Source organism: Osmerus mordax, chromosome 6, assembly GCF_038355195.1.
Source record: "Osmerus mordax isolate fOsmMor3 chromosome 6, fOsmMor3.pri, whole genome shotgun sequence".
NCBI classification, from domain to species: domain Eukaryota; kingdom Metazoa; phylum Chordata; class Actinopteri; order Osmeriformes; family Osmeridae; genus Osmerus; species Osmerus mordax.
The window spans coordinates 21,445,407-21,460,056 of NC_090055.1; the positions used below are offsets into that span (position 1 = coordinate 21,445,407).

General features: G+C 47.8%; 1 protein-coding gene across 2 annotated transcripts; it reads right to left on the bottom strand.

Moving 5' to 3' along the window:
- Nucleotides 1–12,000: 12,000 nt before the first annotated feature.
- clec3ba (C-type lectin domain family 3, member Ba) lies at nucleotides 12,001–13,534 on the bottom strand. Of its 2 annotated transcripts, none has more exons than XM_067238531.1 (3): nucleotides 13,280–13,534; nucleotides 13,039–13,134; nucleotides 12,001–12,662 (listed from the first exon to the last, which is right to left on the bottom strand). In XM_067238531.1, exons 1-3 carry the CDS (start codon nucleotides 13,389–13,391, stop codon nucleotides 12,307–12,309), a joined length of 564 nt encoding a protein of 187 aa, XP_067094632.1. In that variant the 5' UTR covers nucleotides 13,392–13,534; the 3' UTR covers nucleotides 12,001–12,306. The 2 variants fall into 2 exon arrangements, with proteins under 2 accessions (XP_067094632.1, XP_067094631.1); XM_067238530.1 differs by having other exon boundaries at nucleotides 12,001–12,707; nucleotides 13,280–13,532.
- Between the last annotated feature and the right edge of the window lie 1,116 nt (nucleotides 13,535–14,650).

Consider the following 14,650-nt stretch of genomic DNA (forward strand, 5'->3'; position numbering starts at 1 on the left):
GAGGTGAGAGGGTGAGCCTGGCAGGGAGGTGAGAGGGTGAGCCTGACAGGGAGGTGAGAGGGTGAGCCTGGCCGGGAGGTGAGAGGATGAGCCTGACAGGGAGGTGAGAGGGTGAGCCTGACAGGGAGGTGAGAGGGTGACCCTGGCAGGGACGTGAGAGGGTGAGCCTGGCAGGGAGGTGAGAGGGTGAGCCTGGCAGGGAGGTGAGAGGCTGAGCCTGACAGGGGGGTGAGAGGGTGAGCCTGGCAGGGAGGTCAGAGGGTGAGCCTGGCAGGGAGGTGAGAGGGTGAGCCTGACAGGGAGGTGAGAGGGTGACCCTGGCAGGGACGTGAGAGGGTGAGCCTGGCAGGGAGGTGAGAGGGTGAGCCTGACAGGGAGGTGAGAGGGTGAGCCTGGCAGGGAGGTGAGAGGCTGAGCCTGACAGGGGGGTGAGAGGGTGAGCCTGGCAGGGAGGTGACAGGGTGAGCCTGGCAGGGAGGTGAGAGGGTGAACCTGACAGGGAGGTGAGAGGGTGAGCCTGGCAGGGAGGTGACAGGGTGAGCCTGACAGGGAGGTGAGAGGGTGAGCCTGACAGGGAGGTCAGAGTACTGGGCTACAGCTGCTCTACTCACAGCAGTGGCCGGTGTATTGGGCTACACTTTGTTAACGCATTCCAGTGGGTTCATACAGAAACAAGCATGGTCGGTCTCTTGGTTGAACTTCCTGTACTGGGATTTGAAACATCATGGCAATGAAACCTCTAGATCTGGTGGACCGAACCAAATAGCAGGACATGTCTGGAGATCTGTAACAAGGAGAGACCAGAGAACTGGAGATCAGCAGGAGACCAGCTGCTGGGTTATCAGATGGCTTAGCGGTGAGGGAGTCGGGCTAGTAATCTGAAGGTTGCCAGTTCGAATCCCAGCCATGCAAAATGACGTTGTGTCCTTGGGCAAGGCACTTCACCCTACTTGCCTCGGGGGAATGTCCCTGTACTTACTGTAAGTCGCTCTGGATAAGAGCGTCTGCTAAATGACTAAATGTAAATGTAAATCATCATCAGCACTTTAGGTCATCAGCAGCAGCATGTTAGGTCATCATCATCAGCACGTTAGGTTATCAGCAGCAGCACGTTAGGTCATCATCAGCAGCATGTTAGGTCATCATCAGCAGCATGTTAGGTCATCATCAGCAGCATGTTAGGTCATCAGCAGCACGTTAGGTCATCATCAACAGCACGTTAGGTCATCAGCAGCATGTTAGGTCATCAGCAGCATGTTAGGTCATCATCAGCAGCATTTTAGGTCATCAACAGCAGCACGTTAGGTCATCAGCAGCATGTTAGGTCATCATCATCAGCACGTTAGGTCATCAGCAGCATGTTAGGTCATCATCATCAGCACGTTAGGTCACCAGCAGCATGTTAGGTCATCATCAGCAGCATGTTAGGTCATCAGCAGCAGCACGTTAGGTCATCAGCAGCATGTTAGCTCATCAGCAGCAGCATGTTTGGTCATCAGCAGCAGCACGTTAGGTCATCATCAGCAGCATGTTAGGTCATCATCAGCAGCATGTTAGGTCATCAGCAGCAGCACGTTAGGTCATCAGCAGCATGTTTGGTCCTCAGCAGCATGTTAGGTCATCAGCAGCAGAACCCAGTTTTCACACGTTTCCATGCTGTGAGCCAAGAACTGCCTTCGGTCTACAAGTGACGTCAGCTTTCTGACTTGCCAACCAGGCCGACGGTAAACCTAACGTGACAGCACCAACTGCAAAAGAAACAGTAACCGATGCATATTTAGGCCCTGAAGTCGACTGGGAAAACAGAAGTAACATGACTTCATGACATGACTTCACAGTCTCACAGGCCTGTCTTCCTGGTTCCTCTGCTCTACTATACTCTGCTCTGCTCTACTCTGCTCTAGTCTGATCTACTCTGCTCTACTGTATTCTGCTCTACTGTACTGTGCTCTGCTCTGCTGTACTCTACTGTGCTCTGCTGTACTCTACTCTAGTCTGATCTACTCTGCTCTACTGTACTGTGCTCTGCTGTACTCTACTCTACTTTACTCTGCTCTACTGTGCTCTGCTCTACTGTACTGGGCTCTGCTGTACTCTACTGTGCTCTACTGTACCCTGCTCTACTGTACTCTGCTCTACTGTACTCTGCTCTACTGTACTCTGCTCTACTGTACTCTGCTCTACTGTACTGTTACAGGTGGATCCACCCTCTCCAGAGTCCCAGCTGAGTCCATGCAGACGGAAGGGACTCACCCTCTCAGCTCTGAGCTACTCTGTTCTGGATCTGAGGAACCTGGACAATCACAACCAGGGGAACATGTAGAACCAGAATCAAGCCTCAGACATCAACTGTTATGGCAATTTAAGATCTTATCTGAGCTTAGCAGGAGAATCTGTAATCGTTTGTTAGTACATATTTAGTCAGTAGCATACACCATCTTGCTGTACACTTCTAAAATAGACATTGGTTTTGGAGCAGCAGTGAATGGACTGCAGCCTGTGTTTAGATGTAGGTTTGGAGGTTGTGTCTGGGGCTTGGCCTTTCTCTCCCCCTTTCCTCCTCTCCCCTCCTCATTTCCTCCTCCTCTCCTCCTCTTCTACTCCTCTCCCACTCTCCCCCTCACCTCAACTTATCTCCTCCTTCTCTCCCCCTCTCCCCCTCCTCCTCTCCATCTCTCTTCCTCTCCCACTCTCCTCACCTCCTCTCCCCCTCCTCCTCTCCTCCTCTCCCCCTCCTCCTCTCTCCTCTCCCCCTCCCATACAGTTAAGAAGCAAACAGAACTAGAGAGGGTACAATTTCTGGGGAAATTGTAGGGTGTGCTTGCTTGCGTCGGTTGCACAGGGGTCCGTTTTTGAATGACATTTTTACAACTGATTTCTGTATATTTTATATGAAAATGCATACTTATTATTTATAAAGATTAAATAGATTTAAAGGAATTTTTTTTTGCTGCTCATTTACAACTGAAAATACGAGTGAAGTGTAGAATGAAATAGATGTCTTCTCATTTCCCCTGCAAGAGGCAGCCTCATCGTTGAATCAAAACGAACAAATTTGGCAGACCGGTGTAAAAATGGACCTAATCTCTATGACTTAAACGTCATTTTAAGTTTTTCCCTTCTCGTGATATTTTCAGGCATGTAGCCTACTCATTGCATTCATTCATTAATAAAGAACCCCCTTTGAAGATTATTCTACGACGTTACCCGGCAGTAGAAGATGGAATCGCGATTCAGACAGTCCCATCTGCTAACTGAAAATATGCCCCCCAAAACGTAAATAAGCTTGACATTTATTTAGTGGAAAATCGCTCATTCATAAAAAGCTCACTGGTAGCGATCATTGTCAGTAACAACGCAAAATGCGAAATAGCCCTGTGTGGAGAAGCTGCCCCGGTAAATTGTACTACTACGGTACAGTACTAGTAGACTACTGCTGTGTTCGTCTTGGTAGCGATTGCGTTGGTTGAATTGGATTTAACGTTCCGTTGTACGGTTTAGGCTGAAATTAATTATTTTCATGAACAGATTGGCAACGTTTAGGCTGTGGCAATGAAGTTCAGGTTAGTAGTTAGATAGACTTTTGATTAACCCTTGTGTTATCTTCGGGTCATTCTGACCCATCAGTCATTGTGACCCACCGTCGTATTGCGACAAATTTACCTCCTACAAAAACAAAGTGAAGCATTTTCTTTTAACTGTCGGGCTGTCTCAGACCCCCCACATTGCAATGGTTAAAAGAAAATTATTTTTATTTGTTTTTGTATTGGGTAAAATTGGGTAAACACTGGTTTGAAACCACAGGTAATGATAATTTCACCCACAAATCGTTTACTTGTAATGTAATGTCATAATAAATCCTACAACGAAAATGTATTTGTGAGGAATGTTTATTTTAAAGATTGAAAACAGATGCATCATAGACCATTGTAGTATGTGTTGCCCGGGCAACAGAGGCTAATGTCATGATGCTAATGCTTCAGTGAAATAGTAGACTACTGTTTCCAAAAGTAGATGTGGGCCTACTTCCTTAATAATATCAGCTAATATTGTACATTACATTTCATAATTGTGTTTCACATCACAAAGTAAAATGAGTAAATAGTTATCACCCTGGCCTCTTTGCTTGTGGCGTTCCTGCAGCTGCCTTGCAGTAAAGCTATAGTTAGCCTAGCTATCCCCCAAGTTAACAGATGTGAAACGAATGTTCTGCTACAGGTAGTCACGCGTGTTTTCGTGACGTTAGTGACGTAGTGACGTTAGTAACGTCAGTGACTGTGGCTAGCAAATTAGCCACCGTTAGCTTCACTTTTCACCACAAAAACGCAATTTCTACTTAAACCATGCAACGGAACGTAAATAAAAATACAACCAACGCAATCGCTACCAAGACGAACCTTTTGACACCGCCGTTGTGTATGTAGTCCAAATATTGACTGATCCTTAGGGGGGCGAAAATAAAGAGATAAAGAAATAAATATATATGTGAGAGAACAAAGGTTGTGCTCTCGCCGAAGGCTTGAGCACACCCAATAAATTGGGCAGACCGGTGTAAAAATTTACCTAATCTCTATGACTTAAACGTCATTTTAAGTTTTTCCCTTCTCATGATATTTTCAGGCATTTAGCCTACTCATTGCATTCATTCATTAATAAAGAACCCCCTTTGAAGATTATTCTACGACGTTACCCGGCAGTAGAAGATGGAATCGCGATTCAAACAGTACCATCTGCTAACTGAAAATATGCCCCCCAAAACGTAAATAAGCTTGACATTTATTTAGTGGAAAGTCGCTCATTCATAAAAAGCTATAGCCCTGTGTGGAGAAGCTGCCCCGGTAAATTGTACTACTACGGTACAGTACTAGACTACTGCTGTGTTCGTCTTGGTAGCGATTGCGTTGGTTGAATTGGATTTAACGTTCCGTTGTACGGTTTAAGCTGAAATTAATTATTTTCATGAACAGATTGACAACGTTTAGGCTGTGGCAATGAAGTTCAGGTTAGTAGTTAGATAGACTTTTGATTTAAGTAAGGGGAGTGCCGAACATTTTCTGTCGCGTTTGACTTCCTAAACAGCTGTGTAGTGTACATGTTTTTGTAGTGTGTCTCGCGTAAGCTACAGCGTTGCAGTGAGCTACACTGGTTTGAAACCACAGGTAATGGTAATTTCACCAACAAATCGTTTACTAATGTCAGAATAAATCCTACAACGAAAATGTATATGTGAGGAATGTTTATTTTAACGATTGAAAACAGATACATCATAGACCACTGTAGTATGTGTTGCCCGGGCAACACAGGCTAATGTCATGATGCTAATATTTCAGTGAAATAGTAGACTACTGTTTCCGAAAGTAGATGTACTTCTTTAATAATATCAGCTTATGTTGTACATTACACATCACAATTGTGTGTCATATCACAAAGTAAAATGAGTAAATAGTTATCACCCTGGCCTCTTTTCTTGTGGCGTTTCTGCAGCTGCCTTGCAGTAAAGCTATAGTTAGCCTAGCTATCCCCCAAGTTAATAGATGCTAAACGAATGTTCTGGCAAAGGTAGTCACGCGTGTTTTCGTGACGTTAGTGACGCAGTGACGTTAGTAACGTCAATGACTGTGGCTAGCAAATTAGCCACCGTTAGCTTCACTTTTCGCCACAAAAACTTAACTTAAGCCTAAACCATGCAACGGAACGTAAATTCCAATAGAAGCAACTCAATCGCTACCAAGACGAAGCTTTTGACACCTACGTTGTCTATGTAGGCCAAATATTGACTAAGTTTTAGGGGGGCAAAAAGAAATAATAATAATAATATATATGTGAGAGAACAAAGGTTGTGCTCTCGCCGAAGGCTTGAGCACACCCAACTACTGTGGTCCAACACAACAGGTCCAGTCTGCTTGGCTGAGTCACAGGATCATTACACAAAGTAATAATTTGTAATACTGAAGAGCATTTTCCATGCTTTATTAAAGTATCTTTGATACTAAATCATAAATACATGTTATTCATTATGGTTGTCAGGATACCTTGTGTAAGGGTCCTTATACTCCATAATGGACAAACACTAACTGTTCTACTAACTGTTCTTCTAACTGTTTTTCAGTGTACAAGCCTGGAAGACTGTAAGGATATCGAATCACACAGCGCCCTCTTGTGGCTGTTTGAAACAGCTGAAGAGACAGAACCAGGTCAGGTCTCATTAGTAAAGACCAGATCCAAGCCCAGCAGCCCCAGGAGCTGACGATGATCTCCTGCTGCAGGGACATGAACGATGATCTCCTGCTGGTGGGAACGTCACACTGTCCAGAGGAGCAGAGAGCTGCTCCCATTACAGTTGCTCACAAGCAGCCTGGTCTCTGCAGGACTGGTCTCTGCAGGACTGGACTCTGGGCTGGACTCTGGGCTGGTCTCTGCAGGGCTGGACTCTGGGCTGGACTCTGGGCTGGTCTCTGCAGGGCTGGACTCTGCAGGGCTGGTCTCTGCAGGGCTGGTCTCTGCAGGGCTGGACTCTGCAGGGCTGGTCTCTGCAGGGCTGGTCTCTGCAGGGCTGGTCTCTGCAGGGCTGGTCTCTGCAGGGCTGGTCTCTGCAGGACTGGACTGGTCTCTGTAGGGCTGGACTCTGCAGGGCTGGTCTCTGCAAGGCTGGACTCTGGGCTGGACTCTGGGCTGGTCTCTGCAGGGCTGGTCTCTGCAGGGCTGGTCTCTGCAGGGCTGGACTCTGCAGGGCTGGACTCTGCAGGGCTGGTCTCTGCAGTGCTGGTCTCTGCAGGGCTGGTCTCTGCAGGGCTGGACTCTGCAGGGCTGGTCTCTGCAGGGCTGGTCTCTGCAGGGCTGGTCTCTGCAGGGCTGGTCTCTGCAGGGCTGGACTCTGCAGGGCTGGACTCTGCAGGGCTGGTCTCTGCAGGGCTGGACTCTGCAGGGCTGGACTCTGCAGGGCTGGACTCTGCAGGGCTGGTCTCTGCAGGGCTGGACTCTGCAGGGCTGGACTCTGCAGGGCTGGACTCTGCAGGGCTGGTCTCTGCAGGGCTGGTCTCTGCAGGGCTGGACTCTGGGCTGGTCTCTGCAGGGCTGGACTCTGCAGGGCTGGTCTCTGCAGGGCTGGACTCTGCAGGGCTGGTCTCTGCAGGGCTGGTCTCTGCAGGGCTGGACTCTGGGCTGGTCTCTGCAGGGCTGGACTCTGCAGGGCTGGACTCTGCAGGGCTGGACTCTGCAGGGCTGGTCTCTGCAGGGCTGGTCTCTGTAGGGCTGGACTCTGGGCTGGACTCTGCAGGACTGGACTCTGCAGGGCTGGTCTCTGCAGGGCTGGTCTCTGCAGGGCTGGTCTCTGCAGGGCTGGTCTCTGGGCTGGTCTCTGCAGGGCTGGACTCTGCAGGGCTGGTCTCTGCAGGGCTGGACTCTGCAGGGCTGGACTCTGCAGGGCTGGTCTCTGCAGGGCTGGACTCTGCAGGGCTGGACTCTGCAGGGCTGGTCTCTGCAGGGCTGGTCTCTGCAGGGCTGGACTCTGCAGGGCTGGTCTCTGCAGGGCTGGACTCTGCAGGGCTGGTCTCTGCAGGGCTGGACTCTGCAGGGCTGGACTCTGCAGGGCTGGACTCTGGGCTGGACTCTGCAGGGCTGGGGCCGGTTGCACAAAACACCTTAAATTAAGATTTTCCTTAAAGTCAGAGTTAAGGTTTCCTTAAAATATAATTGGTTGCACAAAGCACCCTTAAGTGTTTTCCTTAAGGTTTCCTGAAATGTTCCCTTAAGTATTTAAGGTTTTCTCCTTATCTTGGTCTTCTACTTAAGGATTCCCTTAAAGTTCGTTAAAGCGTTGCACGAAAGCCCTTAGCAAACAAAGTAAGGAAGAAAATTTAAGGTACCTCTGACTTATTCTTTACAGCAACATGGCCGAGTTTATGGAGATAAATTAACCCATCCCACACCTATAGCACTCTGTTAGGCTACTGTGCTGCAGTCAAAACATGAAAGCTACTTACGCCTGGGACACACTGGCTGCGAAGCGCCTGGACGCGCCGTGCAGCGCCACGATCGGCTACGACTGAGCAAAAGCTGTTCACACCAGACGCGCATTTCTCCGCGCCGGTCACCAAGCCTTTCAGCTACTCTGAGCTTTCCTTTACGCTGACATGGTACATAAACATGGCATTGGCTATATCCCAGCATTGATCCTTATCTATGTTGTCCTTGTAAAATTGTTGCTGACATACAACAACTCCCTGTGCTTTTCAACTTCGAGAATTCATTTGATGCTGATTTTAGAAATCAACTTGGGGGTTCTCTCTCAGTAGGCTATGTCTGCCTGTGTGTTGTGTGCAACGCACAGGGAGTCAGGTGGCTGAGCGGTGAGGGAAGCGGGCTAGTAATCCGAAGGTTGCCAGTTCGATTCCCGGTCATGCAACTGACATTGTGTCCTTGGGCAAGGCACTTCACCCTACTTGCCTCGGGGGGAATGTCCCTGTACTTACTGTAAGTCGCTCTGGATAAGAGCGTCTGCTAAATGACTAAATGTAAATGTAACGTGTGACAACTCGTTTCTCTCAAACAAACAAAACAACTACGGGCATGCTAGCTCAACGGATCAATCCGTTTATTTTCATTCGTTTTCATCAGGGTAACCACATGTAAAGGACGTTCGTTACCAACATTGTGTAATTATAAAGTCTACAACTTTACAAATGTTCACCGTAGTCTACAATTAATGGAGTAAAATCTTAATAACATGTTTTTTTATTCAAATATATCAACTAATATGGTGTATTTCATCATCCTGCAGCCGATTTCGCAAGCGTCTCGCGAAAAAATTCGACCAGCTGCCGAAACGATCGCTGCAGATCGCAGGCGATCGCGGCGCTTCACAGCCAGTGTGGTCGGTCCCATTTGATAACATGGGCGCCGAAAGAAAAAAGGAGGCGCTTCCAGGCGCGTCGCAGCAGATCGCAGCTTATCGCAGGCAGTGTGTCCCAGGCGTTATGCGTCGGTTACCACTGTAACGCCTGGGACACATTGGCTGCGAAGCGCCTGGACGCGCCGCGCAGCGCCACGATCGGCTGCGATCGGCTACGACTGAGCAAAAGCTGTTCACACGCCAGACGCGCATTTTCCGCGCCGGTCACCAAGCCTTTCAGCTACTCTTACGCCTGGGACACACTGCCTGCGATCGGCTGCGATCTGCTGCGACGTGCCTGGAAGCGCCGCCTTTTTTCTTTCGGCGCCCATGTTATCAAATGAGACCGGCCACACTGGCTGTGAAGCGCCGCGATCGCCTGCGATCTGCAGCGATCGTTTCGGCAGCTGGTCGAATTTTTTCACGAGACGCTTGCGAAATCGGCTGCAGGATGATAAAATACACCATATTAGTTGATATATTTGAATAAAAAAAACATGTTATTAAGATTTTACTCCATTAATTGTAGACTACGGTGAACATTACTACTGTGAAACTGAGGCAAAGTCGGAGGATATGAGTAATCACGGTAACAAATAAAGAAATTACAACAACATACTGAAGGAGTCAATATATTATATTTTGTAAGTGCATATAACAACATATGCCCAAGAGGCCGCATAGGCCCAAGGATTCAAAAATCTTATATCATATTAACAGACAATTGGAGAAAATGCAATTAACTAACAAAAATAGAAGACTAAGGGCGGTGAGGGTCATTTCAGGGCCCTACCAACTATACATGACTTTAAATAGAACAACATGATACATACACAAGCTACTATATGTATTTAGAGATCACGATTCTGAACAAACAACTAAACAAAATAAAATTATTTATGTGAATTGCTGAAGTCTATTTAAAATGTTTAATTAATCTGAATTATAAAAAAAAACTTGGTTTGAATGCATGATTCAACTACTCAAATACTTCACTTGTTTCATGGATGAATCAGCATTTTTGAACGAATCTCCTGAATTAACGATTCAATGACTAAATGTTCCCCAATGACAAAACATTTTTTTTAAGTTATTAGGCACGTGGACTGACTTCATGCAGCACCCTTGAATCTGAGAATGCCATTGGCTGCTTCAAGTCAGCCGGGCTGCAGGCGGCTGCAGACGACGCCGGCGCTGCATGAAGTCGAACGCATCTAAAATACCATAGTCTGGGTGAATACTCGATTCTGATTGGCTGCAGCCAATCAGCCAAGTAGTTCCAGCAAAATTGTTCACCGTTCTAAATTATTGAGCTGGCTACGTTGTATGAGCAAAGAACATCTTTCCTTGGTATGAGCCTGTACAAAGTGTCTGAAATAAGTAACAATAACATCAGGGACGCAGTCACGCAGTCAAAACCTCCGTTTACAATTTTGAGAAACTTTACCAAGCTAACATGTAATTACAACAATGAGTGACTTCAATATTTCTTTTAACCTATTTGGAAAATGTTCCTTTTCTGAATTTACTGTGTCAGTCAGTGTCACGTAACCGCTCATCTCACATCCCATTCGATTCACTTCGCTAGTCAACCTAGCTCTACTTCAGACATGCTGCGGCCAACACATAAAAATCTTGATTTGATTTGGGGACAATGACATGGCTAGATTGCTGGCTAGTCTTGTTGTTAAACATACTGTCAAATTATAATTACTGTTTGGAGAATGTCAACTTTGACGCGATCATCTCACATCCATTTGCTATTCAACCCGCTAAGCATGCTGCGGCCGTACTGTAGCCTAGTACTAGTATATGGCCGATACCTTGTTCGTGAAAACCTTGACATTGATTTGGGGACAATGACATGGCTTGTTAGCTAGCTAGTCTTCTTGTCAAACATATTGTCAAATTCTATTTACGGTTTGTCAACCGTACACAATGTTCTTGTCTATGAATCTTGCTAGCATAACTTAGCTTTCTGGCTAATAGCTCAGTCCTCCGCTGCACGTAAACGGGCGGGGCCCCCTACAGGACGGGGCCCATGGGCTGGAGCCCAGTCAAGCCCAATGGTAAGTCCGGCCCTGGTCACGAGTGAATTTTTTTTATTATTTTGTCATAGTCACGAACTGAATGAGTTTACCGGAGCACACTCCGGGGGCCAGTCCAGAGCTGCTCGGGGGCCGGATTCGGCCCGCGGGCCGCCTATTGAAGAGCCCTGGTGTATTTCATCACCCTGCAGCCGATTTCGCAAGCGTCTGGCGAAAAAATTCGACCAGCTGCCGAAATGAGCGCTGCAGATCGCAGGCGATCGCAGGCAATCACAGGCAATCGCGGTGCTTCGCAGCCAGTGTGGTCGGTCCCATTTGATAACATGGGCGCCGAAAGAAAAAAGGAAGCGCTTCCAGAAGCGGCGCAGCAGATCGCAGGCGATCGGGCTGGTCTCTGCAGGGCTGGTCTCTGCAGGGCTGGACTCTGCAGGGCTGGTCTCTGCAGGGCTGGTCTCTGCAGGGCTGGACTCTGCAGGGCTGGACTCTGCAGGGCTGGTCTCTGCAGGGCTGGACTCTGCAGGGCTGGTCTCTGCAGGGCTGGTCTCTGCAGGGCTGGTCTCTGCAGGGCTGGTCTCTGCAGGGCTGGTCTCTGCAGGGCTGGTCTCTGCAGGGCTGGTCTCTGCAGGGCTGGACTCTGCAGGGCTGGTCTCTGGGCTGGTCTCTGCAGGGCTGGTCTCTGCAGGGCTGGACTCTGCAGGGCTGGACTCTGCAGGGCTGGTCTCTGCAGGGCTGGACTCTGCAGGGCTGGACTCTGCAGGGCTGGACTCTGCAGGGCTGGTCTCTGCAGGGCTGGTCTCTGCAGGGCTGGACTCTGCAGGGCTGGACTCTGCAGGGCTGGTCTCTGCAGGGCTGGACTCTGCAGGGCTGGACTCTGCAGGGCTGGACTCTGCAGGGCTGGTCTCTGCAGGGCTGGTCTCTGCAGGGCTGGTGCTACTTGCCTGATTACTGATTAAGATGGATGAAGTAGCACTGTTGTAGCTGTGTTGTTGTGTCTAGTGTGACAATCAGGGGCCCACAGACAATCGAGGGCCGCCATTTATAAGAGAAGCTGATTAGTGGCATTTAAACGTTTTATTTCATTCATCAGAAGAGGGTACATGTTGTCAGGCCAGAAGTTTAATAAACAAGAATAAACAAGAACATTAGTTGTCCTCATGACTCACTGGTCTGACAGCAGGGTGTTAGGTCATACAAATATCATAACCTAAACTCTCCAGACTTTCAGACACATCCTACTCCACCACATGGATCATGTCTCTGCATGATACAGCAGACAGCAGAAACTGTAACAGTGAGCAGGATACAGGATAAGCACAATGACAGCTCAGGGTGTCTGCAGCTCAGGGTGTCGGCCCATCTGGGAAGTGTCTAGACGATGTTGAACTCGCAGACAGAGGCCCTCTCGCCGCGGCAGCTCTCGTCAAACCACTTCCCGTTGGCGGAGACGGAGAGGATGGCGCAGTCCTGGCCACGGCCCCCGTCCGGCTGCAGGGTGATCTCCGTCTCCCAGTTCTTGAAGCGCAGCGCGCTGCCAGACTGGTCCACCCAGTCGCCCTCCGTCACCATGTCGTTGACTCCCAGCCAGACGTGCTGGTTGGGGCCGATGCTGCGGCGGACGTAGTCGCTCAGCTGGTCGTTCTCCTCGCCGCTCAGCGGGGCACTCAGGGTCCCGCCCTTAGCGATGCAGTCATCGCTAGCGGCGTGGTGCGTCTTCTTCACTGGATCTGCCAGGAAACACTTACCAATGACCTTGGTGCCTTTCAGGCAAACTAGGGGGACAGGATTTGTATATGTTTATTTATGGTGTGGTTTTATGGTTTATAGTTAATTTAATGGTAGGCTATTTACTTATTTCATTTACTAATATAATTTACAAACAATGATAAACTCTAAAGTTATATTACTGTTACATTACAGTCATTGGCGTCAGACTCTCAGATTATAGAATGTGTGCCTTCAACTGTTTTTTCACTTCAGGAAAAACACTCAGCTTTCCGTGACTAATGTGAAACATCCCTCAAGCTGCCCGCCAGGTTCTCATCGGGACTCAACAAAACAACTCACATGACTCGCTATTCACATAACACATTAAGTTTTGACCTGTTTGTAAAGCTTGCTGTTCTTTCAGCAGGTTCAGTTCGAGGACAATGTCTTCTATCTGCTTCTTTAGCTCCTCGATGGCAGCATTGCTGGCGTCTGAACACAGAGAACAACAGATCAACAAACACTAATTGTTTGTTTACTGTCAAAACTGCAGTAGTTATCAGTCTGCTGATCCTCGTGCTGAGGAATGCCTCCTGGCCACTGATGTGTTAAACACCCCAGTCCCCCGGTTACACACCTCTCTTTTCGTTCTTCTCCCTCGAGCTGGACGTGTTTTCGCTGGTTTGCTGGAAGGCAGAATGTGCCAGAAGAAGAAGGCACAACACGCGCACGACTCTGTTGTTCATCATAAGCCTACAAGGCTATACTTTCACAAACGGTAAACCTTCCGTCTTTTACCCCAAGACGGTTGACAACGATACTTCAATATAACAACTGAACGTGTCTGGTGAATCCAGGCGTATTTCACACGGTTGGATCCGCGCTGCGCGGTGAAGTGGGGCTGAAGTGTGTGTGTGTGAGTGTGTGTGTGTGTGAGTGTGTGTGTGTGTGTGTTGGTTATACGCTGAGTCAGATCCCTCAGGAAAGTCAGTATTTGAGCATCAATAATATTTACCAGTGGGGGAGGAGATACATTCGAACAAGGTTTCTGCAGTAGCCTGGCCCACTGGCCCCCACTGGCCCCCACTGGCCCCCACTGGCCCAATGATCTGCGGTTAATCCCCACTAAGACCTCTGTTAACAGCTCTCTCAAATCGTCCCAAATTGTCCCAAATTGTTAATTAATTCACCAAAGGCTCCGCCTATCGGCCCTGTATGCTTATGAGACAAAACTCTCCCGAACCAGAATCTTTTCTCTGCCCAAATATGACGAGACCTTCCTCAATGAACCGAATGTTATGAACTGTGTTATGGAGTGTGTTATGAACTGTGTTATGGAGTGTGTTATGAACTGTGTTATGTACTGTGTTATGAAGTGTGTTATGAACTGTGTTATGGAGTGTGTTATGAACTGTGCTATGTACTGTGTTATGAAGTGTGTTATGAACTGTGTTATGGAGTGTGTTATGAACTGTGCTATGGGGTGTGTTATGAACTGTGTTATGGAGGGTGTTATGGAGTGTGTTATGGAGTGTGTTATGAACTGTGTTATGAACTGTGTACTTTGTTATGAACTGTGTTATGGAGTGTGTTATGAACTGTGTTATGGAATGTGTTATGAACTGTGTTTTGAACTGTTGTGTTAGTGTGTTATAAACTGTTATGGACTGTGTTATGAACTGTGTTATGAACTGTGTTATGCAGTGTGTTATGAACTATGTTATGTACTGTGTTATGGAGTGTGTTATGAACTGTGTTATGGAGTGTGTTATGAACTGTGTTATGGAATGTGTTATGAACTGTGTTTTGAACTGTTGTGTTAGTGTGTTATAAACTGTTATGGAGTGTGTTATGAACTGTGTTATGAACTGTGTTATGAACTGTTATGGAGTGTGTTATGAACTGTGTTATGGAGTGTGTTATTGGTGAGGTGTATACATATATCAGTAATCTGGTTATTGTGTTTATCTCCTGTGGTCTTCAGCTGTACTGACTCACAGCCATCCCT

What these genes read in the sequence shown, in the direction of transcription:
- clec3ba (XM_067238530.1), bottom strand. Translation starts at nt 13,391, where the DNA reads ATGATGAACAACAGAGTCGTGCGCGTGTTGTGCCTTCTTCTTCTGGCA. An exon ending in GGAGAAGAACGAAAAGAGAG is followed by an intron (nt 13,135 to 13,279) that starts GTGTGTAACCGG and finishes CTCTGTGTTCAG; the next exon opens with ACGCCAGCAATGCTGCCATC. An exon ending in ACAGCAAGCTTTACAAACAG is followed by an intron (nt 12,708 to 13,038) that starts GTCAAAACTTAA and finishes CTGTCCCCCTAG; the next exon opens with TTTGCCTGAAAGGCACCAAG.